This window comes from Lepus europaeus, chromosome 7 (genome assembly GCF_033115175.1).
Source record: "Lepus europaeus isolate LE1 chromosome 7, mLepTim1.pri, whole genome shotgun sequence".
In the NCBI taxonomy this organism is placed as follows: Eukaryota; Metazoa; Chordata; class Mammalia; order Lagomorpha; family Leporidae; genus Lepus; species Lepus europaeus.
In genome coordinates this window covers 50,015,505-50,041,273 of record NC_084833.1, presented here as the reverse complement: position 1 = coordinate 50,041,273, position 25,769 = coordinate 50,015,505, and the positions used below count along the sequence as shown (strand labels likewise).

The following is a 25,769-nucleotide window of genomic DNA, read 5'->3' as shown; positions in this document are numbered from 1 at the left end:
GCAGCAACAGGGCCCTTTAGTGGGACAGAGGCTACCAGAAGTACTTGGGGACAGGAGCCCAGAAGAGAAAAACCAGGCTTCCAAGAGGCCTCCCCACACAGCACTCTCATAGGAGGCCACAGTGTACCCCACCCCTGCACCCCACCACCCTGCATCTTTGCGCTGGCCCCAGGCCTGGAATGCAGTATGTGCTCAGGGAAATCTTGCTTGCTGTGTTTACAGAGCAGCTCTCTAGCCAGGACAGTAGGTCTGTGCCTCAGCCTTGGGCAGCACCCGGCCCAAGGGAACATCCGCTCTGTGGCCTCTCTGATTGTTCAGATTGGCCTGTCTCCAAAAACGTGCTGGGGAATAGGGCAGCGTGCTGGTTTGAGTTAATTTGACTGGTGTTTCCAACTGAGTTGGGGACCTGGGTAGCAACCCCAACTGCAACCAAGATATGAGATTAAGGAGACTGGATTGATTGAGACATTTCCCTGTTAGAGACCCCATAGTTTCTTAGCAACGGGCATGATTCATGCTGGAAGGAGGCTAGAGAATGATGGGCAGACGGCCTAAGAGGTTTCTTATGTTGGCAATAGGGCTGCTTCCTGTCTCTGGGCCCAGAGGCGCCCCCACCCTTCCCTGGGCCAAACGAGGCCCCTCTCTGAGGGCCTGATTGTCAGACACCTGGCGCGAATCCAGTCCTGCCAGGGCTGGCTGCTGCTGTTTGTTCCTGTTTATTAAGCACATCCAGGTGAGTTTTATTACAGACAGTTCCCTGGGCTCCTGTTTCCACATTTGTCTCCTTGGAGTTTGAGATTGCCAAAGGCTTTCACAGCTAATGGACCTTACAGCTCCCAAGAGCCATTAAAGGCAGGCCAGAACTCAGTAGTGGTAATTAGTCACATGGAACGCAGGCCTCGAGAGAGGCGCTGGAGCTGAGTGGCAGGAAAAAAGGACGTAAGGACAGGAGCCGCAGGCTGGGGCAGGTGGGAGAGCATCTGTGCATGCTTCTCCTCCCTGCCCTATCCGTGTCTCCCTCTCCTAACTGGGGAAATTCTCCTTGGTGCTCGCTGGTGGGATCCTCAGGCAGACTTGTGTCCTGGGGTATCTGAGGGGCTGCAGTAGTGCAGCTGAACTGGCTTTGAAAAGCTGCTGCTCCCTTTTCATCCAATAAATTTCAAGTACTGATCCTTGGTGGAGGCTGGGGTCTGAGTTCAGGTGCCGCATTGCAGGAGGCAGTGGGAAGTCCTGTTCAGAACCTGGCCTTTGAAGCCAAACCATTTGGGTGCAAATGCCAAACCCATGACTTTGTAAAAAGTTATTTCCTTTTGTATTTGAAAGAGAGAGAGAGAGAGAGAAAGAGAGAAAGAAAGAAAGAGAGAGTGAGAGAAAGAGAGAGAGAGAAAACTCTTCCACCGGCTGATCCACTCCTCAAAAGTCCACAACAGTCAGGGCTGGGTCCAACCCAGAAGCCTGGAACTCATCCAGGTCTCCCATGTGGGTGATAAGGACCCAAGTATTGAAGCCATCATCTGTTGCTTCTTGGGGCATGCTTTAGCAGGAAGTTGGATCAGAAGTGGAGTAGCCAGGACCCAAACCAAGAAGAAGATGGAGAAGGAAAGATGTTGAGTTTGGCCTGCTGCTAAATCCAAGGAAAGGAAGAGGAAGGCAGTGTTTCTGGAGGTCTCCTCTGGATCAGTCATTGTTTGCTTTGTTTCTTTAATTTCTCAATACTCTGCTGATGGGGCAGGTAACAGTCTCAGAGATGCTGGGTGACCAATGCCATGTCATGAGGCAGGGAAGAGTGGGCCAAGGCTGGAGTTTGGGGATGTGAAATTTCTATGTGGTTGCTCTTTCTACTACACTTGGCTGTGGCGGGTGACCACAGTCCAGCTCCTACACATTGTATGGATGTCTGCTATGTAGAGAATCCATGGGAGGTTACTGATCTCTGGTGGACTCAAAGGAGCAACCTCCAGTTGCTCAAGTTTGGGTCTTTCTGGGAGCCTCATCACTGGATTGTCCTTTGCTCTGCATTGGATTCCAGGCTGTCCCAGGAAGTCTGGGCTGGACATGTAGGGGGTCTTGTGTGTCTTGTTACTATCATGAGCAGTGATGCCTTGTCAGGATGCCTAGGGAAGCTCCCTCTCTCCATCTGCAGGTGGATGGCGTTTTGTGCTTGGCTGACATCCTGACAGACGACAGCCACTCAGAGGCTACGAGGGCTGAGGCTGCGGCCGTGGTGGCCCAGGTCACCTCCCCGCACCTGCCCTTCACCCAGCACCTCAGTAGCTTCCTGGAGAGCATGGAGGAGATCGTGACAGCCCTCATCAGTGAGTCACCCTCAGTGGGCGGTACCCCTGGAGAGAGGGCGTTGGTGGTTGTTTTCAGGAAGGGTGAGGAAGACCTTCTAGTCTTCTGCGCATTGCACCCCAAGTATCTCCTAGATGATCACACTGGCTGAAATTCAGCCATTGGTGGATCACAGGCAGGCTTTGAAGGGCTCTATTGTCTAAAATCTCAGATGAAAATGCATAGAGTCCTCTAAGAAGCACCTTGAATGATGGTCAGGTTGGGATGAGTTGGCCTTTTAGAACGGAGCTCAAGGTGAGGGGGTCCATGGAGGAGGGGCCCTTGAATTTTGAGGTTCAGATCCTTGGCCAGAAAACCTCTGATAGACTTTGCTCCTAAGGATTTATTGTACCCAAAGAATATGGCAGCAAAGATTTTGGCCAGTGACTTCTCTGAGAGTATCAATTTTCCACAGTCTGCCATTGAGATCTCTCCATTGCTTTCTCATCAGGTGGCCAGGAAAGCTTTGACTCTTCCAGCAGACATGTGTTCTCCTGGCAAGAGAGTCATAGCCCAATATCTAGAATATGCTCTTCTTCTAGTTTCTCTTTACTGACTTGCAGAAACTAGAAAGATTTGTCTGGATAACAGTCCTCAGGGAACTTGATTTGCAAGCCACCTCCTTTCTTTTCATATTACTGGCACTGTTGCTGGTCTGGTTTTTACTTCTATCCCTAACTCTGTCACTGTCTCTATATCCACGTCTTATTGGAAATGAACTCTAATTAGTTTTATTAGAAACCTTAGGGCTAGTGTTTGGAGTCAACATATCAGAGCTGGGAATACCTGCAAAAACACCAATTTAGGGATAGCACAGAATACCTTAGGGTTCTGTCTTTTCACTCCTCCCTTCCACAAAGAGCTGTTGGGTAGCAACCCTGTGTAGGAACCAGGTGAGACTCTGCCATTGGCTTACTATGTTAGATCACAAGCTCACGTCACAATTTTCTTTGTGTGTAAAATGAAAGCTTGCAACCTATTTCTCTCAAGGGTCCTTCTAGCTCTAGAATTTTAAGATATGCAAACACTTTTCTCCTAGGAGACATTGATTAAGTTGACTTTGTGGACGAGTCTAGCCAGGGCAGTGGTACCCATAGGCCAGGCTGGCAGAAATCCATCTGTCTGTGTCACATTTTTCAAAAAAATTGGAAAACCTTTCATGGTTGAAAGTCATGGCTGGTGAGAGCTCAAGAGATCATGCTAGGGGAAGAAATCTAGGCCTATGGAGGTTGAGGAACTCTTAGGGTCTCACAACATCATCATCTCACAGCATCATGTCCCAGGAGCCTTATGCACAGATAGCCACAAGAGACCAACAGGAAACACCAATGAGTTGAGCCAGATGGAAGAAGAAAATAAGGGGTTTGGGTTCTGTATGGAATTGAAAAGCACATAAAGGAGACGGTCACTGGTCAACTCCATCTGATTGTTGCCATGTAGGAAATGCCTACATTTTACAGATAAGACATAAATATTAAATTGTAGAGGAAAACTTCAATTTATAAATATCACCAATTAAAAAAAAACAAATAAATGAACCAAAACATAATATAGCCCAAATGATGTCTCATTCTTCTCACATGTCCATTCCTGCTTCTTTGCCCATGCTGAATTTCCCCTTGATGTAGGGGAGTCCTCCTACTTATTTCATCCTGATAAGGGGCATTGTAGAGTCTACTCCGAGATTCAGCAGATGGAATATATCTTCTGGGCGGGAAGCCAGAGCTCTGTACTTTGGTGGGAAGTAGTCCTCCAGTTTCTTGCCATTCCCTGGAAACATTTATAAATGAGTCACTAGAATCCTCAATTTAATCTCCCTAACACATCCCAGGTGACTCAGACTGTAGTTCAAATAAATGTGCAGCAAAATTAAAAGGCACTTAGATGGTTGTGTTAATAATTGCTGTGTCGGCAGCAACAGCAACTGCATGAGAATGAGGGGACCTAGAAGAAGTCGTACAGCAAACTGGGCTGGTGAGTTCTATAGTCTCACCCCAGAGCCTGGATGGAGGAGGTAACTTGGAAGGGGTTGGAAGACGCCAGTGGCTTCCTAAAAACCGGATGATGGAGCAGTCACCGGATGAGCGGAATCAAGGAGTCCTTAATTTCTTGGCTAATCTGTTGTCCTATCCCTGAATGGATAGGTCAAGACTGGATTGTTTAATGGCCCCAGCTGGGTTGTGGGGAGCAGACTTGCAGAGATAAGCCTTCCTCTCCTGGTAGAACTTAAACCTAGGTCTGCAGGAGCATCACTGAGAATAAGGCAGTGATTCAGTGCAAGGCTGAGCCAGGGGCAACCTGGAGTATAGGAAGATTGGGAATTTAGGTATCATAGCCCCAGGAATTACTTTACTGTTCATAAGGCCTCAGGCAAATCACTTATCATCTGAATGCTCAGTTCCTTCATTTATAAAAATGTGATAACAATTGGACTGTTGTGAAGACTGAATAACTTAATGGGATAAAAATATATAGTAGTGCCTCGCACAGAGTAAACATTCCATAAGTGGTACTTTGACTGCTACTGCCTTCTCTGAGGCTCAGCTTGGACCTGTAAACGGGGACGGTAATTTTCTACTTTGAATGTGCTCAGAATTTAAATGGCCTGAGTCACACTATAGGTGTGACTATATCTGTCCCTTTTTAGGCAGGGACCAGGACCATTCACTGGAAGGCACTAAGAAGGGCCAGTTGCAGTATCAGAACCTGAGAATACCAACTCTCTGGCTGGAGTCAAGAACTAGGGGCTAGGTTAGAACACAGCTCGGCTCTGTCTCTGGAACTTTCTTTCTCTCCTGGGCTGTTCTTCTGAATGGTGGCCTCTCCTTTTGTGATTTTGGTAGAGGTAAAGATCTTGGGCTCAGGAAACACTTTGATTGGTCCTCAAGTTCAAGCTGAGGATCAGAAGTCAGGTCCATTGGGATGAGGGCAGCACCGTGGGCATAGGCCGTTTTGCCTCCTCCTGAGGCAGGGAGTCCATTCCTGGTATTGTGGAGCCCATGGGGGAACGGGATAGGTGGTAGAGGGAATGGGGGTTGCTCTTTTCTTATTGGTCCTAAGAACAATTCCAGATTAGAGAATTCCAATGGGAGAATTTGGTCACAGGACCTGGCCGTTACCACTAGGATTAGGGACAAAGAGTCTGACATTCAGGGGCTTGGTGTAGAACTTTCCTCAGCTGCATAATATTTATCTTGGGACCTAAAGGAAGTGCAGAGGCTTTGCTAATGACAGCTGGAGAAGTTGAATCATTCTATTTTACCTTCCGCCTGCCTCTTCCTTAAGGCACATTTGCAGCAGTGTAATGTGCATTACCCGAGACATGAATGGACTAGAAGGTCTTTGCTGCCTCACAGCCTTCACACTTGCTAGGCCTTTGGCTGAGAAAATTCTCTTCCCCTAAGTATTCCCCCAACCAGCTCCCTTCCTCTTTTAAGGACTCCACTGTGAAGTCCCATTCTCAGCGACCCATTCTTTATGCTCCCCTTTTGTCCCTAGCTATTATCTTAGTGTTTCCATATTTTGCTCCCAATATTGATCAGAACTTGAAGTTATTTCCACAGACTTCTTTAAAATTTCATTTTCTCCTGGCTACTAGTAAGGTAGAGCTTGACGAGGGCAAGGCTGTGCTTTCTTTGTTCGCCCTGCCACCACCGGTGCTTGAGACACAGTTGGTGAAGGAGTGAATAGGAGTCACACACTGGATTTTGAATCCCAGATCTGCCACTGATGTAGACAGATACTATTCCCTCTAGAGTAACTGTTTTCCTTGCCTGTAAAACAAGTGTTATTACACCTGCCCAAATGATCACCCAGAGCTATCGTGGGAACCAAATGAGGTCATTCCATGAAGCACTGGGCACTGAAGCTATTTTCATCTTCTTTGCCATCCAGAACTGTGCCAAGAGGCCTCTTCTGGTGAAGTCTTCCTGCTGGCCTCCGCGGCCCTTGCCAACATCACCTTCTTTGACACGATGGCCTGTGAGATGCTCCTGCAGCTGAATGCCATCCGCGTCCTCCTGGAAGCCTGCAGTGACAAGCAGAGAGTGGACACGCCTTATACTCGGGACCAGGTGAGAAGCTTAGGCTGGCCTGTAACCATGGAGACAGAGCCTGGCCAGGACTTAGTTTCTGGGGCAGGGAGGACACCATGCCCAGCAGCATGTAATGAGTTCTGTTAATCCCCTTTCTTGACTTTTGGCCTTTGCATTCTGTAGGAAACTAAAAGAATGTGTTCTCAATAGCTCTCATTGGCTCTGTAGCGTCTTTCTGAGTCCTCTCCCTACCGCCTTGCTTATTCCAATCACTCCAGGGCCTTCCTCTGTCTCCACTCAGGTTGTCCACCTTGGGAAGCAGAGAGACACATGGGAAGGTTCCCGGACCTCCTTGGAAGGTCTGTGTTCCAGTCGACTTGGTGCCTATCTAACATTGTAATGATGCAGTGAATTTGCCACCCTGTCTGCCTCCATCAAATCAGGGGCTTGTGGCAGAGCCTTGATTCTGGGCCTCAGTCTCTATTTCAGTCACAGTTCTTTTTTTTATATCTGAGCTCCATGTAAGGTTTTGTTGGGGTGAGGTAGGGAGGAGGTTTTGCTACTAAAAGTGTTTGAAAACTGCATGAGTGGGGTTTTCAAACCTTTTATTCTGTGATTCTCTAGAACTTTATGCCATCCCACCTTTGGCCTTACTAGGTCTATTTCCCCTCCAAAGGGTATACATACTGGGGATGGATCTAATGAATTTTGGAACTCTGTAAATTTCACCAGGTACCTGAGCTGTAAGTTAGATGGTCCTTTAATTCTCAAGCTAGTTCATCACTGCCACAATTTTAGCCCAACCCCCATCTGTTTCTTTTCACCTTATTAGTTGAAGCTGACACATCTTTGAGTTCCAACTCCTATCCCAGCCCCTCCAGGATGGCCTATCCTGTTGGCTCCAGAGCTCTGGAATTGCCTGCTCTGATAAGGCCCATATGTCACAGCCCACATCTCACTGTTGACTTATCTAATGATATTTATTCCTCATCTGTTATTTCATGTACATTTTTCCTTATGAGGGCATGTTCCACGTTCTATACTTCCCCAGACTTTCTTAGGGCCTCTAGCCTAGAGCTGGCACCATTGGCCCAGTTCCCTAAATGCCTGCTTCAGGCAAGAAAGGGACAAAGCAGGGTAGCACATCATCAGCTGTTTCTTGTCCTTAGAACCACCTGTGGAAGGGCAGCTGACCACAGACCCTCCCAAGTCAGAGAAGCTTTTCTAGTATATAAGGGTTCCAATAATCTGTGATGCTGGTGATATTTGCCCCAATGTATAGATAAGAGAATGTCCTCCAAATAGTGTGGTTGGCAACTAACTAGCTAACCAGCATTTAAATTCTGGTCTGACTCGGACCTTGGTCTTTGATTCTTATCCACTGCCATCTTTGAAATGAAGTGAAATGTGGATCAGGGAGACTGAGCGTTGATTCTGCTGGGGCCATTTACTAGTTGGGTGATTTCTGGCAAGTCACAGCCTCTTGGGTGTTGGTTTTCTCATCTATTAATTGGGGCATGAATTGTTACCTTGCAAGGTTGTTGTGAGGGTTTAATGATAAAATAGATGTAATGGCCTGGTACAATGCTTAGCTCCTACTAAGTTCTTAGTAAATGGTGAATAGCATTATTTTTCAAAACTTTGGCTCTAGAGAAAAGCGTGACTAGTGAGTTATCCCAAATCTTCAACTTGGCCTACTGAGCCATGCATGATATGATTACTGTCTTCCTTTCTCATTCCTTACAGTTGGACAAGCCCCCATAGAGACAAGATGTGATACAAACAGATATTTACTGAACTCACCATTGGCCTAGTTGGTTCCTGAGGGAGGGCTGCCTAATGCCCACTGTCCTCACAGCCTTTGGGTGTGGGGAAGAGGCTGGAAGGCCCACCAGGTGCACCGCTTTACTCAAGCTTTGCTTCCTGGGTTGGATGCCTCCATCTGCCTGGCCTCTCACCTATCCGATGGGTCTTCAAGTGCCTCTCCCGTGGCTGACTCCGGTTGTTTCATATAAGACCCAGTGTAAATCACATGACCTGAGTTCAGAGCTTTTTGCCTATTGATAATCATGTCAGTTTGGGCCACTCAATCTGTGTCTCACTTTCTTCCCTTGTAAAGTGAAGATACATAACACATATTTTCAAATCTGTAATAAGAATTAAAGAAGCTAATGAGTATAAACTCTTGGTTCAGATCCTAGCACACAGCAACTATAAAATCAATGGAAGCTACTGTCAGGGTTAGCATTGGTATTGGCGTTTGAATGTGTAGCACAGTGCACTGAATGGGAACCTCCCGAGAACTTCTTTATCTGTGAACAGGGCCTGATCTCTCCCAGCTCAGACACCCTGTGATCCTGTGCAGAGACCCCTTTCTGATCACCTGGAGCAGCTGGCCTTCTCTCGAAGCCTCATTGACTCCTAGGAAGGAGGGTGCTCAGCGTAGCAGGAGAAGGTCAAGGTCTGGGCAGAGAGCAGCTCTCTCTGCAGCTTGAATCAGAAGCTATTCCTGCCCCTGCCTGAGCCAGGCACGTCTCCCGCTGTCCTCGGGATGGCTTCACCTTCTGCCCTCGCTCTGAGCAACCACTTAGCTAGTGAGAGTGTACCCATTAATGAAACAAATGGCTCTTTCCTGTAGCAGAGGGAGGATTGAGGTGATCAGAGGGCTCTCTGTAATGAAGACAAAGAAGATGAATCGGGTTCTGAAGTGCTCACCGCCTCCTCAAATACTTAGGAGATTAAATCTCCCGTGAGGCTTCCGGTAATGAATCTGCCAACGATGCCAGTGCTGCATGGAGCCTCTTTGGACTTGAATCTACACCTTGCCCACCTTTGTTTGGACATCTCAACGAGAACCCTTTCACTTAATTTGTCCCTCACACAGGCTCAGTGGTGAGGGAAGCCTGGGGCCTGGACTTGTTCACCCCTTTTGCTGATCCAGAGGAGGGAACTGTGGCCTGCAGATGGATCGGCTCAAGCAATTTGTGGGCCCTGTATTCTCATGACCAGGGCATATTTTCCAGGGACTGTGTTGCCTGGGAATCCAGCAGACATGACAAAGGGAGATAGGAAGTGGGCTGTGTGTTGGTGAACTTCTGCTCTGCCCATCAAACAGTAACAACCTAGGATGGAAGAGACCTGGGCATCTTGACTAACCCACACCAACTCTTTCACTGAGAATAACTTTCTGTAATCTTCAGAAATTAATTGGTTTCACCGAGATAGAGGGTGATATACATTTGGAAATATATCATCTGGTGTTTTGCTTACTTTAAAATCTTCATTTATTTGTTTTCATTTTTTAAAATTTTTCCCCAGAATCCTTTTATTTGAGGAATACAAACTTCAGTCATTTCATAAGTACAACTTTAGGAACATGGTTATTCTTCCCACCATACCTCCCTCCCACCCACACTCCTACCACTCTTCCTCCTCCCTCTCTTATCCCCTTTCTCATTTTTTACTAAGATATATTTTCAATTAAGTTTATACACATGATTAACTTTATACTAAGTAAAGAGTTCAACAAATAGTATGAAAAAGAAATGTTCTTCAACAGTCGAGACAAGGGCTATTCAAAGTCATTGTGTCTTGAAAAAGCGTTAATTTCACTTCTATAGATTACCTTTTAGGTGCTCTATTAGTTATCACAGTTCAGACAGAGAGAAAATTTCTGTCCACTGGTCTACATCCCAATTGCCTACATCAGCCAGGGCTGGGCCATGCTGTAGCCAGGAGCCTGGAACTCAGTCTAGATCTCTCATGTGCACATCAGGGACCCAAATACTTGAACCATCGCCTGCTGCCTCCTAGGGTATGCAATGGCAGGAAGCTGGATGGCAAAGTGGAGGAGCTGGGACTCAAACCATGCACTATGATATGGGACATGGGCATCTCAAAGTGGTGTCCTAACCACTGCCAAATGTCCACCCTGTATGGCATTTTAGAATGACCAGATTGTATTTCTACCCACCTTGATTACCACTTAGCAGGAGTTCACTTATCAGAAATGCCAGTAGGGATTGTAATCTTGACTGACATCTCGAAATTCCTCCATAGTTTATAAAGCTCTGTCAAGTACATACATGGGTACTTCACAAAATTCATGGAAAAATGGAATTAACATGTTTATTTTGGTACAAAATTTTTTTATATCCATGCTTACTCATATATGACATATATGAAAGAGTAGAAACTGCTATAGGTAATACTACACTGACATTGTTAATTATAGTTAATGCAGTGATAATAGAAATCTAACTGTTCCATGTGGCAATTAAAGAGTAATTCTAATTACAGTTATATGCGCTGTTGGCCTTTTTGTCCTAATTCCTACACAGCATAGAAGTAATCATAACTTTTCATTAAATCTATGTCAGATTTTCTGTGCTGTAAGTTCTGTCAAATGAGAGCACCTGTCTCCGTTTGGGTGTCCTGGGCACTCTTCACAGATCTTTCACATGGTTTGTTCTTCATTATGAGTTTCCTATATGACACATGAGAGGGAGTCCAGGCAGAGTCAGGTCAGGGTGTGATCAGGACTGACCACTGAGGTCATTCTAAGGAAGTGAGGTGGGCCTGATCGATATCTTTACATCAGTCTGTGGACAGATATTTCCAGAACACCTGCTCTGGGCCAGCACAGGGCGAGCCTGTTCCTCTGCATATGTGGATATCAAAAGGCTTTACCAACCTCCTTCCTACTGCACAGGGTATTTTATTCTTAAAGTAATGACATGGAGAGGGGGGTTCCCCTGCTACTCTGGGTCAATTTACTAGTTGCCTCAATTTTTCTAAGACCTTTAGAGGCCAAAGGAGGAACAATTTTAAAGTGCCCCAGAAGGTAGTGGGCACCTAATTACTTGTTTGGTCAGAAGGGCTCTCTTCCTCTGACATCTTACTTCCCTTTGGGAGGGATTTCACACGAGCAGCACATTTGGGCAACACCAGTGCCTGGCCCCATGGGCGATCCTGTCGTTTTAGTTAGTGCCCCTGGACATAGCCCTTCAGGGCCTGAGTCCTTTCAGACTCTGCTCTCTGGGGTCGTGTTATGTTCATTTCATTTAACACAGCTTCCGAGTGCTTAATGAAACAATAAATCATAATAGTTGTATATATTATCTTATTGTTTTTTGTTTGTTTGTTTGTTTGTTTTTGGACAGGCAGAGTTAATGAGAGAGAGAAACAGAGAGAAAGGTCTTTCTTCCTCTGGTTCACCCCCAAATGGCTGCTATGGCCAGCATACTGCGCTGATCCGAAGCCAGGAGCCAGGTGCTTCCTCCTGGTCTCTGATGCTGGTGCAGGGCCCAAGGACTTGGGCCATCCTCCACTGCCTTCCCAGGACACAGCAGAGAGCTGGACTGGAAGAGGAGCAACTGGGACAGACCCCAGCACCGCAACTGGGACTAGAACCCAGGGTGCTGGCACCACAGACGGAGGATTAGCCTAGTGAGCCACGGTGCCGGCCATATATATTATTTCTATCTCCTGTATTAAGGCCAAATAATGGTCGTGCCAGATTCCATTTCCTACTCCTCCATACCTGTGAATAAATTATCTTATGTGTCAAAAGGGTCTTGCACATTGTGATTATGTTAAGGACCTTGCTATGACAATGTTATCCAGGCGAGCCCAAGGTAATCACAAAGGTTCTTTTTTTTTAAGATTTATTTATTTATTTGAAAGTCAGAGGTACACACAGAGAGAAGGAGAGGCAGAGGGAGAGAGAGAGGTCTTCTATCCACTGGTTCACTCCCCAGATGGCCGCAATGGCTGGAGCTGCACCAATCCGAAGCTAGGAGCCAGGAGCTTCTTCCAGGTCTCTCACGTGGGTGCAGGGGCCCAAGGACTTGGGCCATCTTCTACTGCTTTCCCAGGCCACAGCAGAGAGCTGGATTGGAAATGGAGCAGCCGGGACTCGAATCGGTGCCCTTATGGAATGCTGGCACTTCAGGAGGTGACTTTACACACTACTCCACAGCGCCAGACCCACAAAGATTCTTATAAGAGGGGGGCAGAAGGGTCAGAGTCAGAGAGCAAGATACAGTTAAGGAAGCAGTGGTGAGAGCAAGGTGGAGCTAAGAGCTGAGGAAAGTAAGTAGTCTCTAGAAGCTGGAAAAGACAAGGACTTAGTTTCCCCTGGAGCCTCCAGTAGGAACGAAGTCCCACCAACAGCTTGATGTCAGCTCCCTAATACCCATTTAGGACTTCTGACCACCAGAATTGCAAGATAAAGATGTGTGGTTTTAAGGCACTATTTTGTGGAAATTTGTTATGTATAGCAGCAACAGGAAACTGCCACACCTTCATTAACCAAGACGTGGAAGGTAGATAATGTGGCCAAAGCCCTACAGGAAATAAGTGAAGCGAGTGTTTGAACTGAGGCTGATCTGGTTGACTAGCCCTATACCACACTACCTCTCACCTAGCATCTCTCCCATTGATGGTATCCTCTGTGTTCACCAAATAGCTGCAGGGGAAACAGTGTCATTCCCCTCATGGGAAATAGGAGCTAATTGACATCATCAGCTAGTATTGAACTAGCCTGGACCAGGGAAAGCTGCCTGCCTGACTCTGCTTGTTGTTCCCTGACAGTGCTGCTGTCTTGCGTGCAGCCGGGTAAACCAGTTGTCTCTAAAATCTCAGCCGTGGAGTTGGCTCTGAGAAGAGGCATTGACCTCTTTCCCCTCCACATTATGGTACACATAAAGATGTTGCATAAGGGGGACTCAAAGCAGATCATAATTGGCATTTATTCAAATTGTGCTTAATTGAATACTTCATCTGCACCTCAGAAAACCACATGGGGTATAGGCTCTGTAAAGAGGAAGTAATTTTCATTAACGGGATCTAAATTAGTCTGACACAAAGACCTACCTGTGCCTGTGACACAGCTAATAATTGCCATGTAATGAACCCGTTGCTGCAGACAAAAGTTTCTCTTCTCTCTCTTCCTCCCTTCCTTCTATCCTTCCTCCTTCCTTCCATCCTTCCTTCCATCCTTCCTCCCTTCCTCTCTCTCTCCCCCCTCCCCCCTCCTCCCTCCTGCCCTTCCTCCATGAGTCTAGATACATGCAGGTGTCTTTGTTCAGATAGGCCAGGCTGATGATACCTGCTGCAGTAACAGCCCAGAGGAAACCAAATGAACTCCAATCTGTCACTAAATTGACTTATTTCTCCTCTCTTGCAAGACTCGGCATTTTATGCCTCTTGGGAATCTTGCATTTTTTGACTGTGTCTTTGACTAAACTTTGATCTGAAAGCCTTGTATATCAGTCCTATAGAAGTCCACAGAAGGATGGGTTTTGTCTTTAACTCCTTTTACTGACTATAAGCACTCATAGTCCTAAAAGAGGAGAAAAAGAGCTTCTAAGAACTAAACCTCTATTAATTAATGATCTTTCTGAAACGCAAATTGTTTTTTTTTTGTTTTTTTTTTTAAACTTTTATTTAATGAATATAAATTTCCAAAGTACAGCTTAGGATTACAATGGCTTCTCCCCCATAACTTCCCTCCCACCCGCAACCCTCCCCTTTCCCGCTCCCTCTCCCCTTCTGAAACGCAAATTGTGAGTTTGTCACTTCCATTTTAAAACATCCAGTGTTGCACGGTTGCTTTCAGGAAAAGTTTCCAGGTCTTTTTCCTGTCTCTGCCCTGGCTACCCATTGCAGTCATGCTTCCCCATCCAGATCCCTGGCCAAGTCTGAGATGGAAGGGGCTGCTGACACACACAAATGCCACAGTAGCTTAGGAATGCAGTCTCCTTCTTCAGTATGCATTTAGAGAAGGGGTAAGTAGATATTCTATTGAGATGGTAAACTTTTCTTAAGTTCCTATGTAAAAGAAGAGATTTTATATGCATTGATTATCCAGAATAATGGACATATTCATCATTCTTAGTAGAGATCATGTTACTACCCAGTTTCAGAATTGAAGCTGCCTAGCTTGTCCTCAGAAGACTGCAAATCACTGTCCTAAATTTGGGGGTACTACCCCTGCTTAGATTGTGCCAGACACTCTGAAGAAACACTTAAAGACAGATAGAACATCCAGCAGGTATTGTGGCATAGCAAAGCAAACCATTGCTTACAACCCTGGCATCCCATATCAGAGCACTGGTTTCAGTCCTGGCTGCTCTGCTTCGGATCAAGCTTCCTGCTGATGAGCCTGGGGAAGCAGTGGAACTTGGCTCAAGTGCCGGGACCCTCGCCACCCATGTGGGGGACCAGGATGGAGCTCCAGGATCTTAGATTTGGCCTGGCCCAACCCTGGCTATTGTGGCCATTTGAGGAGTCTCTCTCTCTCTCTCTCTCTCTCTCTCTCTCTCTCTCTTTCTGTCACTCTTCTTTTCAAATAAATAAAATGAATCTGAAATAGAGAGAGAGTGAGAGAGGAGAGAGAGACTTGTACCTGGGAGAAGGGTTTTTCTTTTCCTTAACTATTTTAATTAGCACTTGAGAGTGCTGTCTGCTTCCTGAGAGTGAATTTTCGGTTTGCTGGTTATGTCAGTAATATCTGAGTAATAGATATTACATTTCTAATATATTCCAGTGATGTTTGGGTACCTTGACAGTTTGGGGTCCCTGGAATAGGACCTTTATTGGCCCATTAATTCAATTTTGTGCTCTCTTGACTATGCTGGGGAGTTCAAGGAAAGAGGATTGCAGCTCATGAAGAGCATGAAGTTGTAATCACAGCTCCGGTCCACCTGGTGTCAGTGTCCCTTTCCTACAGGCAGAACCCACCCTTCTGTGGACTTCTGTAGGACTGACATACAAGGCTTTCAGACCACAAGGCCTCTCAAGCAGAGCTGAGTGTGAACTTCCTCATCAGATTCCATGCAACATCTGATGCTTGGAGTGTAGTGCTCTACTTTGACCTTACTCTCCATTCACTTCAGGTTGAGAGTAGGTGGGGGACAGTGTCATGGAGAAGTGGAGATGGGGGAGCCCAATCCAGGGCAGGTGCTAGTTGTCACAAGGATGAGCCAGCACAGAAGAGTTAGAGGGGCCAGGAACCTGCCCATCCTGTCTGTATTTCAAGGTCTGGGATCAGAGGGCCCATGCAGAAAAATGGCTGGGCCCCTGTGTCACCTGTGTCACTGTTCTCTCCATTGGGCCCTAGGGCCCTTGAGGGACATCTCAGGACCATTTGTTGGTGAATGGACATTGGTCACTGGGGTAATACATCTTGGTGGCAGGAGCCCATGAGGATGGAAGAAGGAGTGGCCAGGGAGACAGTAAGGAGTCATGGGATAAAGGGATGCTTTGAGCCCCTGACTGACCACCTGTGGGGAGCTCCATTTGGATCAGTTATGCACATTTTCTTAGTTTCCCAATTTTCTTTTCCAGATTGTGACCATCTTGGCAAACATGTCCGTCCTGGAGCAGTGTGCCTCTGACATCATTCAGGAAAATGGTGTGTCTGCAGCAGTGTGCGTGCTTTATGGGTCATCTGGGTATAGGGAGCCACATGCCTTCATGCTGATATGAATGTTTATGCATAGGTATAGGTGCATAAATACCCATGTCGCCACATTTGCACAAGCATATGTGTGTGTGCAACAGGGCCAATATGTAAATGTTTGCTTGCTTTTCTGCAGCTGAAAGTCTAGTGAGAGACAATGAACAAGAAGATAGAGAATGTCATATGGTGACAGTACCATAGGGAGAAGAAGGCAGGGAGGGGGTGGGGTAGCTCCAGGGTAAGGGGCTATGGTGGTAGAGAGGAGAAGGCAGGTATTAGGATCCCAGAGTACACATGTTTTTCAGAGGGGATGCATTCCAACTTTAAATCGTTTCTATCTTACTGGATTTACCCCCAGTAGAAAACTAAAGTGCCTGGGAAGGGGTGAGGGTGGGTGTCAGGTCATCGGAAGGCCTTGTGCCCGCAGTGAGAGCACGTCTGCTCCCACTGGCTCCCCTGTTCTGCTCTGTGCTGAGTGTGTCCTTAACATCCAATGGAGGTGGGGCCAGGTTTCATTGCCCTGGAAGCTGATCTGAGCAACCTCTGCTGGAGGACAAGGTGACTGCCTTGCAGCTGGGAACAGGAAGCGCTGAGAGCTTCCTGGGACAGGATAATAAGGGAACAATTAGCAACTGGTTGGAAACCAGAGATGCTAATGAGGCTGAGTGAGCTGGGAGCCTTGGTGGCTGTCTTTGCTAGTGGTAAGCCCAGCCTGCCTTGCTGCCTTAGCAAACGTACTCTTGCCCATCCCCCATGGCTCTGTGTCTAATTGAAAGTCATCATTTTGTGTTAATTTTGTGTGATTGAGCTAATAATTAGAAATTTTGCTGAGCCAGCTGAGGCCTAGAGGCTGAGAGGGATCATCTGTGCCCTGTTCTGTCAGTGTCAGGTTCAAGTGGTCAGTGGGAGCGTGTCTCCCCAGGCCCATGAATTTGAGATTGCTATGGCTGGCGTCTGGAGATGGTTTTGTGGTTTATGAAGTGCTGCTGGCTGACTCGGCCAGTAGTTCCTGAGATGGCCATGTGCCCAGCACTGTGCTTAACAAGGAAACACAGAGATAAATATGTACCTGCCTTTGTCCTGGAGAATCTCACAGCCTGGAAGGAGAGCCCAAGCTGACAAAAGTGACAGCAAGACAGACGTGTGACATCCACAGTACAATAATGCCATGGAGGGAGAGTGGTAGAGCCGAGACCATATGGCTCTGTTATTTACTGTGTGACCTCATTGTTTTCCCATCTATAAAATGGGAGTAGCAGCAGGCCCTACCTCCTAGGGAAGAGATGAGGACTGATGTGATGTTAGAAGAGTTTCTGGCACAGAATGAGCACTGCACCAAGCCTGCATGCTCCTCCAGGGGTCAGTGGCCTCTCAAGGTTTTAAGTGAAGACTGTCTGATAAGGGGGCTACTTACACAAGTGAGGCAGGACTTGAGCAGTTGGCAATGGTGGTGATGCAGCGAGGGGCCAGTGGAAGACAGTAGGAGTCTTTCTGGACTTTGAGAGCCCACGGTTTAAGTCACAGGTTGCATGGAGAAGGTGGGTTTTTGCCACAAAGCTGCAGAGCAGGAGCTATTCCAATGAAGACTAGGATGGAGAGGAGCATCTCCTGCAGAGTGGGTGGGCGAAGGCAGGCAGGCAGGTGTAGAACAATCAGAAGATGGATCTGGTTTCTGGGGAAGACTTCTGAGCCATCTAAGGGCCTAAGCCACCTGTTCTGACCACTCTACCTTCTTCCAGTGCTTGAGTCTACTCTAAAACACTTCATCTAGTGAATGTCCAGTCTAGGTTTAGGTCGCTTTCTGTCAGGGGACTTAGCACCTTTGGACCCATCTCAGATGCAGGCAGCATCAAAGGTTGAAGAAGTGATGGGAGTAACCAGTTACTGGAGTTCCAACACCTGCTCCCCACTTACTAAGTGGCTGTGGGTTAGACAGTTCACCTCTCTCTGGGCGTTGAAGTAGAATCATAGCAGTACTAGTTCATGAGACTACTGGGAGGTTTTAGAGGGTCATGCATTTACTGTGCATTTAGCATAGCGCCAGGCATGTAGCAAAAACCCTCAAAGGGTTAGGAAAAATCAATATGTGCTCTCCATGTCCCCTCCAAGTATAGTGACTTGTTACCTGAAACCAGGGACACCCCCAGGGAGTGGAAGTAGGAGAGGAGGTGCCTTATTCCGCTTGTTCCCTGACAGTTTTTGTTTGAGCCCTGCAGCCTTCTGCCAGCTTGGCCCTGTGAGTACCAAGTGTTCATTGCTTCCTGCCTAGGGGTTCAGCTCATCATGGGCATGCTGTCTGAAAAGCCAAGGTCTGGGACCCCCGCCGAAGTGGCAGCCTGTGAGCGAGTCCAGCAGAAAGCAGCAGTGACCCTAGCCCGGCTCAGCAGAGACCCAGAGGTGGCCCGGGAAGCTGTGCGTCTCAGCTGTGAGTGGTGTTGGCTGTGGCTGGAGTGATTGCATGCTGTCGACAGTGGACATAGGCAGGGGCTGGCTGGGACGCTGGGAAAGGCTGTGCCAGAGCCTCAGGGCACAGCACCTAGAGGGAGAAACCCAGAGAAGTAAGCTGGCTGTGGCGATTACTCACCTGTGGAGTCCCTGGGCCCCGTACTTCCATTCACTGTTCATTTATACATTTACACAATTATTCGCTCACTAATTAATTTCCTTGCTTATTCATTTGCTCATTAATTTATCCTTTTGTTCATTCATTACTTCATTTCTTCACTATTTTTTAAAATATTTTTATTTATTTATTTGACAGGTAGAGTTACAGACAGTGAGAGACAGAGAGAAAGGCCTTCCTTCCGCTGGTTCACTCCCCAGATGGCCGCAATGGCCGGAGCTGGGCAGATCCAAAGCCAGGAGCCAGGTGCTTCTTCCTGGTCTCCCATTGTGGATGCAGGGGCCCAAGGACTTGGGCCATCCTCCACTGCTATTCCAGGCCTCAGCAGAGAGCTGGACTGGAAGAGGAGCAGCTGGGACTAGAACCGGCACCCACACGGGATGCTGGCGCCTCAAGCAGAGTATTAACCCAGTGCGGTGTCAGCCCCCATTTCTTCACTGTTAACTCATTCATTAAGTCACTCATTCATTTACTTAGTCACTTATTTACATGACAAATATTTACAAATCACTTGCTCTGTGCTAAGCTCTGACTGCTGGTTGTGAAACATTAGATATAATTTTGTCCTGACCCCAGGGACATACAGCCTCATGGAGGTGAGAGATATGGGGAGATACGTGCTTGGCTACAGGAGCAGTGCTCAGAGAGCGTGCATGGCAAATTAGGCAGACAGGAGAAGGAGCCCATGTGTATCTCCATGAGTCAAGAGTTTTAGCCAGGAGGTGAATCATTGGGAAGTCATTCTGGTGTGAATGCTGAGGAGGGGCACTCTAAGTGGAGGCAGGGAAAGGCCCAGCAGTGTCACCAAACACCAAGGTAACCTGAGAGAGAGAAGGAGGTGCTGGGGCAGCGGAGGGTTCCTGCTTTAGAGAGATCCGATGCAGGATAAACACGCAGATGCTGTCTGCATACCTTTTGCTATTATCTTATGCTTTCTTAAATAGTTTAAATCTGTGTTGAAAATCACTTATTTAACTTTCGTAAAGTTCTAGGAAGCATGGCTAGAATCTGTAGTTTTCAATAATTTTAGCCACAATAGATTTTCTGATTGAAAAATGCAATTGTGGAAAAAAATGTAATGTTGGCTGGGGAGTTCCTCTGGTAAAGACATAAAGACCAGAGTCAGCACTGGTCAAGTCGGAAGTGCTCAAACAGGAAGTTGCATTCTCAGAGAGATGGGCGGGGCCTGTGCCACTGCTGTAGCTGGGGCTGCTGGGCTGCTGGGCTGCACGCGTTGGCTGCGCTGTGCCACTCCTGTTGGTCAGCAGAAAATCGCCACAGACTCCTGGGGGTCGGCTCAGTCCCCTTCTGCAGCAGGCTGGGGCCCTCCTGGTGAGCCTCCTGTGTGTGCAGGGCCCGTGTGGAGTGGGTATGCAGAGAGCCAGCACTTCTGTGTCAGTCTGGCCAGGTCCTCGCATCCCGAGCCTGAGTCTCTCCCTGGCTCTTCCGCAGGTATGTCCCGTCTCATCGAGCTCTGCAGATCCCCGTCAGAGAGGAACAGCAGTGATGCTGTGCTGGTGGCCTGCCTGGTAAGTTCTTCCCCCAGCCGTTTCCTGGGCCCATGAGAGTGCAGCCAAGGGGACTGGAGAGCTGCATATACAGGGTGAGCCAGGAAAATCTCTCTTCCGTTCAATTTTTCTCTTTGAAATGGTGATAATTATCATCCTTGTTTCGCTAAGTTCACAAAATTGTGATGAAAATTAAGTGAGGTCATATGTATGAAAGATAGGGCCTGAGCAACTGGCCCCCATCCATTATCACAGTTTTAGTAACCATGAACTTTATAGATTTTGGAAACAGAGATCAAACCAGAGCAGCAGGTAGGTGGAATGCTAGGTGGTGCTATGGTTGTGATGGTTCGTGCAGAACTGGGGAGCTAGCATATGGTATCTCCTTTCTACTGCCAAGTGGACCTGGTGAGAAAAGCCTCCTTCTACCCCTCTGCTGGGCTCCTCCTTTGTGGAATAGGAAAGGAGGGAACATGACAGGACAGTGGAGATTTCTCAGCCAGCTACCAGGGTCTTCACCTTGAACCCAAGAAAATGCATCCTGGGAATTCCCCTCTCAGCCGATTGCTGCTGAGGCTCTACCGTGAAAGAATCAGCAGTACCAGGTGGGGAGCATGCTTGTTCACACGTTCCTCCCTGGATACCATGAGAGCCATTGTTTCATCACAGCGATGGAACTTCCAGAAGACAGTGGCAAATCATTGGTCCTCAAAAACACAAAGGTGGATCCACTTAAGGAGTTAAGGATCCTCCAAGCCATTTCAGAGTTATCTTCTTCCCCATCATATTTTTACCAAGAGCATCTCATTTCTGGGTGTTCCTGGTGTGTGCTGTGTGGTTGTAGAAATGGCAGGGCATTGCAGTCAGACCTGCCCTGGTCTTACCACTGGTGAGCCATGTGACAGTGCGGAAGTCATTAAGTGCTACAAATTTCATTCAGTAAATATTGACTGGATGAGTGTATGTGCTGTTAGCTTTTCTAGGCTCTGAGGACACAGCTGTTGGGGGAAACATAAGATAATCTCAACTCTCCTGAAGCTTTTACTTTGGGTCACACAAGCAACCTGAACTCTTTGTACCTTTGGCAGTCTGGTGAAGCTAATGGATCCCTTTCAGAACATTTAAAAAATTTATTTCCATTTTATTGGTAAGGCAAGGGAAGGGGTGGAGATGAAGATTTTCCATTTTCTGGTTCACTCTCCAAATACCTGCAGCAACCAGGGCTAAGCCAGGTCAAAGCCAGGAGCCCAGAATTGTATTCCGTATGGGTGGCAGGGACCCAACTACTTGAGCCTCTCACTGCCTACTGCCCCTCAGGGTATGATTAGCAGGAAGGAAGCTGGAATCACAAGCAGAGCCAGGACTTGAGCCCACATTCTCTGGTATGGGTTGCAGGTGTCCCCATTGGCAACTTAACTGTTGTGCCAAGTGCTCACCCCAGAATATTGTTTTAAATGCATAAACTATGTAGAACTAAGAAAGAAACCAAATATATTAAAATATTTAACCATCTGATATATGAATATGTGCTTTTCAATCAACACAGTAAGTCAGATCTAGCAGTGGCTCTACTAAGCATTGTGATCTTGACTACCAATAGCTGTGAATGCTACTTGGAGGTGTGTTCAGTTGTGGGATATAAAAATATCTGATTTTTGCTGGTTTGTTGCTACATTCACATCAGAAGGGAACACTAAGTTTCACTGAGAGTTTGAAAATAAGGATGTAACTCTTATGCAGGTTCACGGACTCTCTTAATTCTGCCCCAACTAACGAGCAAAATTGGGGGAAATTAACGGCTGACAAACATGAAATAGCCCCAGCTATCAGCTTCAGTCACTGGTGACTGCCTGAGCCTGAAGTGTTGCTAGCATTGAAAACACTTTGGTGGTCATAAAGCCCCATTTAGATATGATGGTTTATTATGACAGTTGTCATTTTTACTGTTCACTTGAAGGAGAACACACAGTGGGCTTGGCTACTGTGTGTAAGTCTACAGTGACTTTCAGGTGGAAAGGGAACTGTATTTGTTCTTGTGAATGAGTCAGTAGATGCTACGGAGAGCTTCTTCCTCCCTAATCCACCTTCCGTGTGACTGCTGAGTTAATTTTCCTAACGACAGTTTATAATCTTGACACTTCCATGAACCCTGCCATGGTTGCCCATTATCTATGGGCCCTTGTTCAGCCCTTGACAGTGTAGTCCTAAGCCAGTCTTGGGGTCTGAAGATTTGTGGCTCCTAGGCCCTGTTCAACTTGGCCAAGCCTGAACTATGCCTTGCCCTTGCCCCAGGTAAGTGCCCTCTCCACAGCTGTTAGTTCAAGCCCTGCCATCATTCTGGGCTCTGATCTGAATGCCTCTTTAACATCAAGTTTCCCAGGAGCTGTCTGTGGTGCAAAGACAATGAGCACACAGTAGTTCCCTGGCTTCCCTCCTTGGATTTGTTGCACCTTGTCTGATACAGGTTGTGTAACCCATGCTCCCTGTGATGTGAGGGGAAGCTCTCAGAATTCAAACAGGCCTGCCTGCCTCTTGGAGTCTGGCCTTAGGGCCACACTAACTTGTTTCCAGCCACAGTTTTTCTCTTCTGGTCATCTGTGGCCCTGGTCTCACTATGTTGACCCATGGGGAAGCATTATTTCTCCCTTTGGCCTGGGAAGCTTCCTTAGGACAAGGGCCCTTAGTTAGCTCTTTGTATTTCCATAGGATCTTGAGCTTGGTGACTGTTTATTGCCCCAGTTTGGGGCTGGCCTACTTTTCTACTCACCTGCATCCCCCAGTGATGGTGAGTGTCTATGGCTTGGCTTCAGAAGGGCTGCAATGTCTGGGTACGATCCCCAGCTGGTGACATGGGTTCCACTAGGAGCCCTGCCTGGCAGATGGAGTTGGAAGCTACCCTTCTTGCTCCTCCCATGGCTTTCTTTCCAGCCCAAAGGCCTCTGTTCAGGTAGAGGGAGGAAATTTCCATTACCATCTCTGCATCTGGCAAGGTGGCGCCGAAAATCGCCTCTCACAGACAGAATTGATTTTTCCTTAATGAAGCAGCTGTCAGTGGGCTGCTGGGCGTGGTTCATACCTGGGTGTTTTCAGGCTGTCTGGGAAGGAGGCTCTGGGAGGATGGGCTGTCCACACTCCCAGGGAGGCAGAGGCTGAGAAAGGCCAGAGAAGGGCGCAGGGTCCTTTGAGAGTGGTGCACACTGAGGAGTGGGTGCTCTGTGCTGTGTGGGGTTCAGGTCTGGCTGGCTTTCCGGGGACCCTGGAGAGAAGAGGATCTGTTCTTTTTTTCTCTCTCTCTGTTTTGTTTTATTTTATTCTATTCTCCATCTTTCCCTTCATCTTCCTCTTTTTGTCCCCCTCACCCATCATCCCCTTGGCCCTCTCGACTTCCTTTTCCTTTCTTCCCCCTCCCCTACTCCTTCCTCTCTCCTGCCCCTCTCCCAGCAAAGGCTCTTTCCCTTTGTCACTATTTTCTTTGCTGTCTCCATCACCCTTTCATGCCTGGTGTCTTTTTGTTTACCAAGTTCATTTCTGTGCATTTACCTTCTGCTCTGTTTTTTTGTTGCCTCTTTTTCTTTGTTTCTTTGCTATTATCTTATGCAACCTGCTTTCTCTTTATTTCCTGTCTCTCTTTGTCCCTTCTCCTTCTTGCATTATTTTTACCTGTAATGATGCAGAATGCCCTGGGACCTCCTATCCTCACATGCAGAATGATTCCTCAATTCCATCCCTACTGGATATTCCTTCCATTTGGAGCCCCAAGAGGGGTCAAAAATGCTATGGAGCTCAGCTTCTTTAGCCTTTGGGGTAAATTACATCCTAGGAGAAGTAGGCAGACTGAGTAAAGCCAGCCCTGGGGAGTCACCTCTGTGCCACCAGTGTCTCAGATCTGCTCATGTGTACAGAGGCACACATTCCTTAGACTTAATCTGCCATAGACATGCCAACACCTGTGACTCCATCAGTGGGCTCAAACCACCGTCTCTTCTCTTTCTTGGCCCTTGGTCAGATTCCTCAGCAACAGGCTACTTGCCATGTCTAGGTAATGAATTACTCCTGCCTTGTTCGGTATAGCAGAGTTCTTAGGCTGCAGCGTTCTACCTGTGTGTGTAGGTCAGAAGGCCCTGAAGTAAGATTGCTGAGTGATCTTGAGGAAGGCTGCTTTTCCTGTTGGAGCCTCGATTCTCTTGTTTCCAAAGTGAGTTGCAGCATGGTGTAGGGAATGAACGAACTACCGTGTGTGGATATTCAGTAAGTATTGGCATGCCTTCCTTCTTCTTCTGCCATTCTGGGTACTACCTTGACTCTCTGCATTTCCAGGAGTGAGTGAGGAGGGGTGCCTTGTACCTGCTATGTGCTTGTTTAGGAAGAGGGAAAGAAGTAATATTCGTGGAGAACTTAGGATGCTGCGTTTCAGTCAATATAAACAGGTCAAGGAAGGCACATGGGTCACATTTACAGTTTCAGGTTGCTCCCTCAACTTAACTTTAAAGCAGTTTATATGTTCATTTCTTTTCAGCAAAAGTGTATTAAAGCCATGGTGAACACTGTGGTGCCAGCTGTAGATTGGATGGGGGAGAGAAATATAAAACAAAATTTCTACCCTTGGTGAGCTCAGACTCCAGTGTAGGAGAGAAACACCCAGAAGCCAGTTCTATTCCTGTGTGAGAAGCTTGAGGTCAGCCCAGAAACTCTGAGTATACAGGGGATGGTCAGACTGTCTCTGCAGCAAGACCATTATTATCAATCGTTAAGACAATTCCAGATGAAATGTGTCACAGTAACCAAGGTGCAAGTGAAACCGGGTGATCATGTGATAAAACTGCCATGGTGTCCAGGTGGCCAAAATGATCACTGAGCTTCCTGGAGGTCCACATAATGAGCAGCTCAAATGATCTGGTGAGTACACTGTTTCTGAAACGCACCTCTCCATGTGGTGGAAGGAAATCGTTGCCCTGGAGCCTGGCTCAGTCATCTTTCTGTTTGCTCCCCAGGCTGCTCTGCGTCAGTTGGCTGGGGTCTGCCCTGAAGGCCTCCAGGACTCTGACTTCCAGCAGCTGGTCCAGCCCCGGCTTGTGGACTCCTTCTTACTCTGCAGCAACATGGAGGAGAGTTTTGTGTAGCGCCTGTTGGAGAGGAAAGCCGTGGACCCCACTCATGCCCTCTCTGAGTACACACTGTGGACACACCTGAGTACATGCCAGCTCTCCTCACCTCCTTATTTATACTTAATTTATTTTTTACATGAAATAGGGGGTAATATGTTATACAACATCATCTAACAGTCTGTGGTCCTTGGAATCTTTTTTGTTTTTAGTTTTTGACTTCTGTGGCTTTTCAGTTGCGGATGTTGAAATACATAATGGTTTATATGACAGATTGTCATGAGCGATTTCACTTCATCTTGTTTTTTCTACTCTCACTTATCATTTTTTAAAACTTTTGGAAACAGAGTATTTTAACTGTCCAGAAATTTTTTAAAAGTTGAATTCACTCTTTCCAAAAATGTAAGATGAATTTCATAGTTGGACAGAATATTGGAAGGAAAGTTTGTTCTTTAATAAATAGAATCATGCAAAATGTGTTTTGGATTTTCTGATTAAATTGTGTCTTAAACTAAATTCTTGTTTCCCAAGGTTTCATACCACAAAAATGTTTGCAACTATGAAAACTGCATTGAGTTGTCTTGTTTCCATAGGTACATTAATGCATCAAGTTCTGAGTGATTTAATAAGAAATCACAATGACTTTCAAAAATATTTCCAAAGACACCAGAATCTCAGCTTCCTTTGGCCTCTCCTCTGCTC

At 47.0% G+C, this 25,769-nt stretch overlaps 1 protein-coding gene across 1 annotated transcript in view; it reads left to right on the top strand.

Annotated features, from left to right (window-relative positions):
* INSC (INSC spindle orientation adaptor protein) overlaps positions 1-25,085 on the top strand; it is a 122,389-nt gene extending 97,304 nt beyond the window's left edge. Inside the window, exons 8-13 of the mRNA XM_062198103.1 lie at positions 2,144-2,315; positions 6,229-6,407; positions 15,720-15,786; positions 18,104-18,259; positions 19,910-19,986; positions 24,957-25,085. Of these exons, the coding sequence (XP_062054087.1) occupies positions 2,144-2,315; positions 6,229-6,407; positions 15,720-15,786; positions 18,104-18,259; positions 19,910-19,986; positions 24,957-25,085 (780 nt within the window). The remainder of the gene's footprint in view (positions 1-2,143; positions 2,316-6,228; positions 6,408-15,719; positions 15,787-18,103; positions 18,260-19,909; positions 19,987-24,956) is intronic.
* Positions 25,086-25,769: the final 684 nt, after the last annotated feature.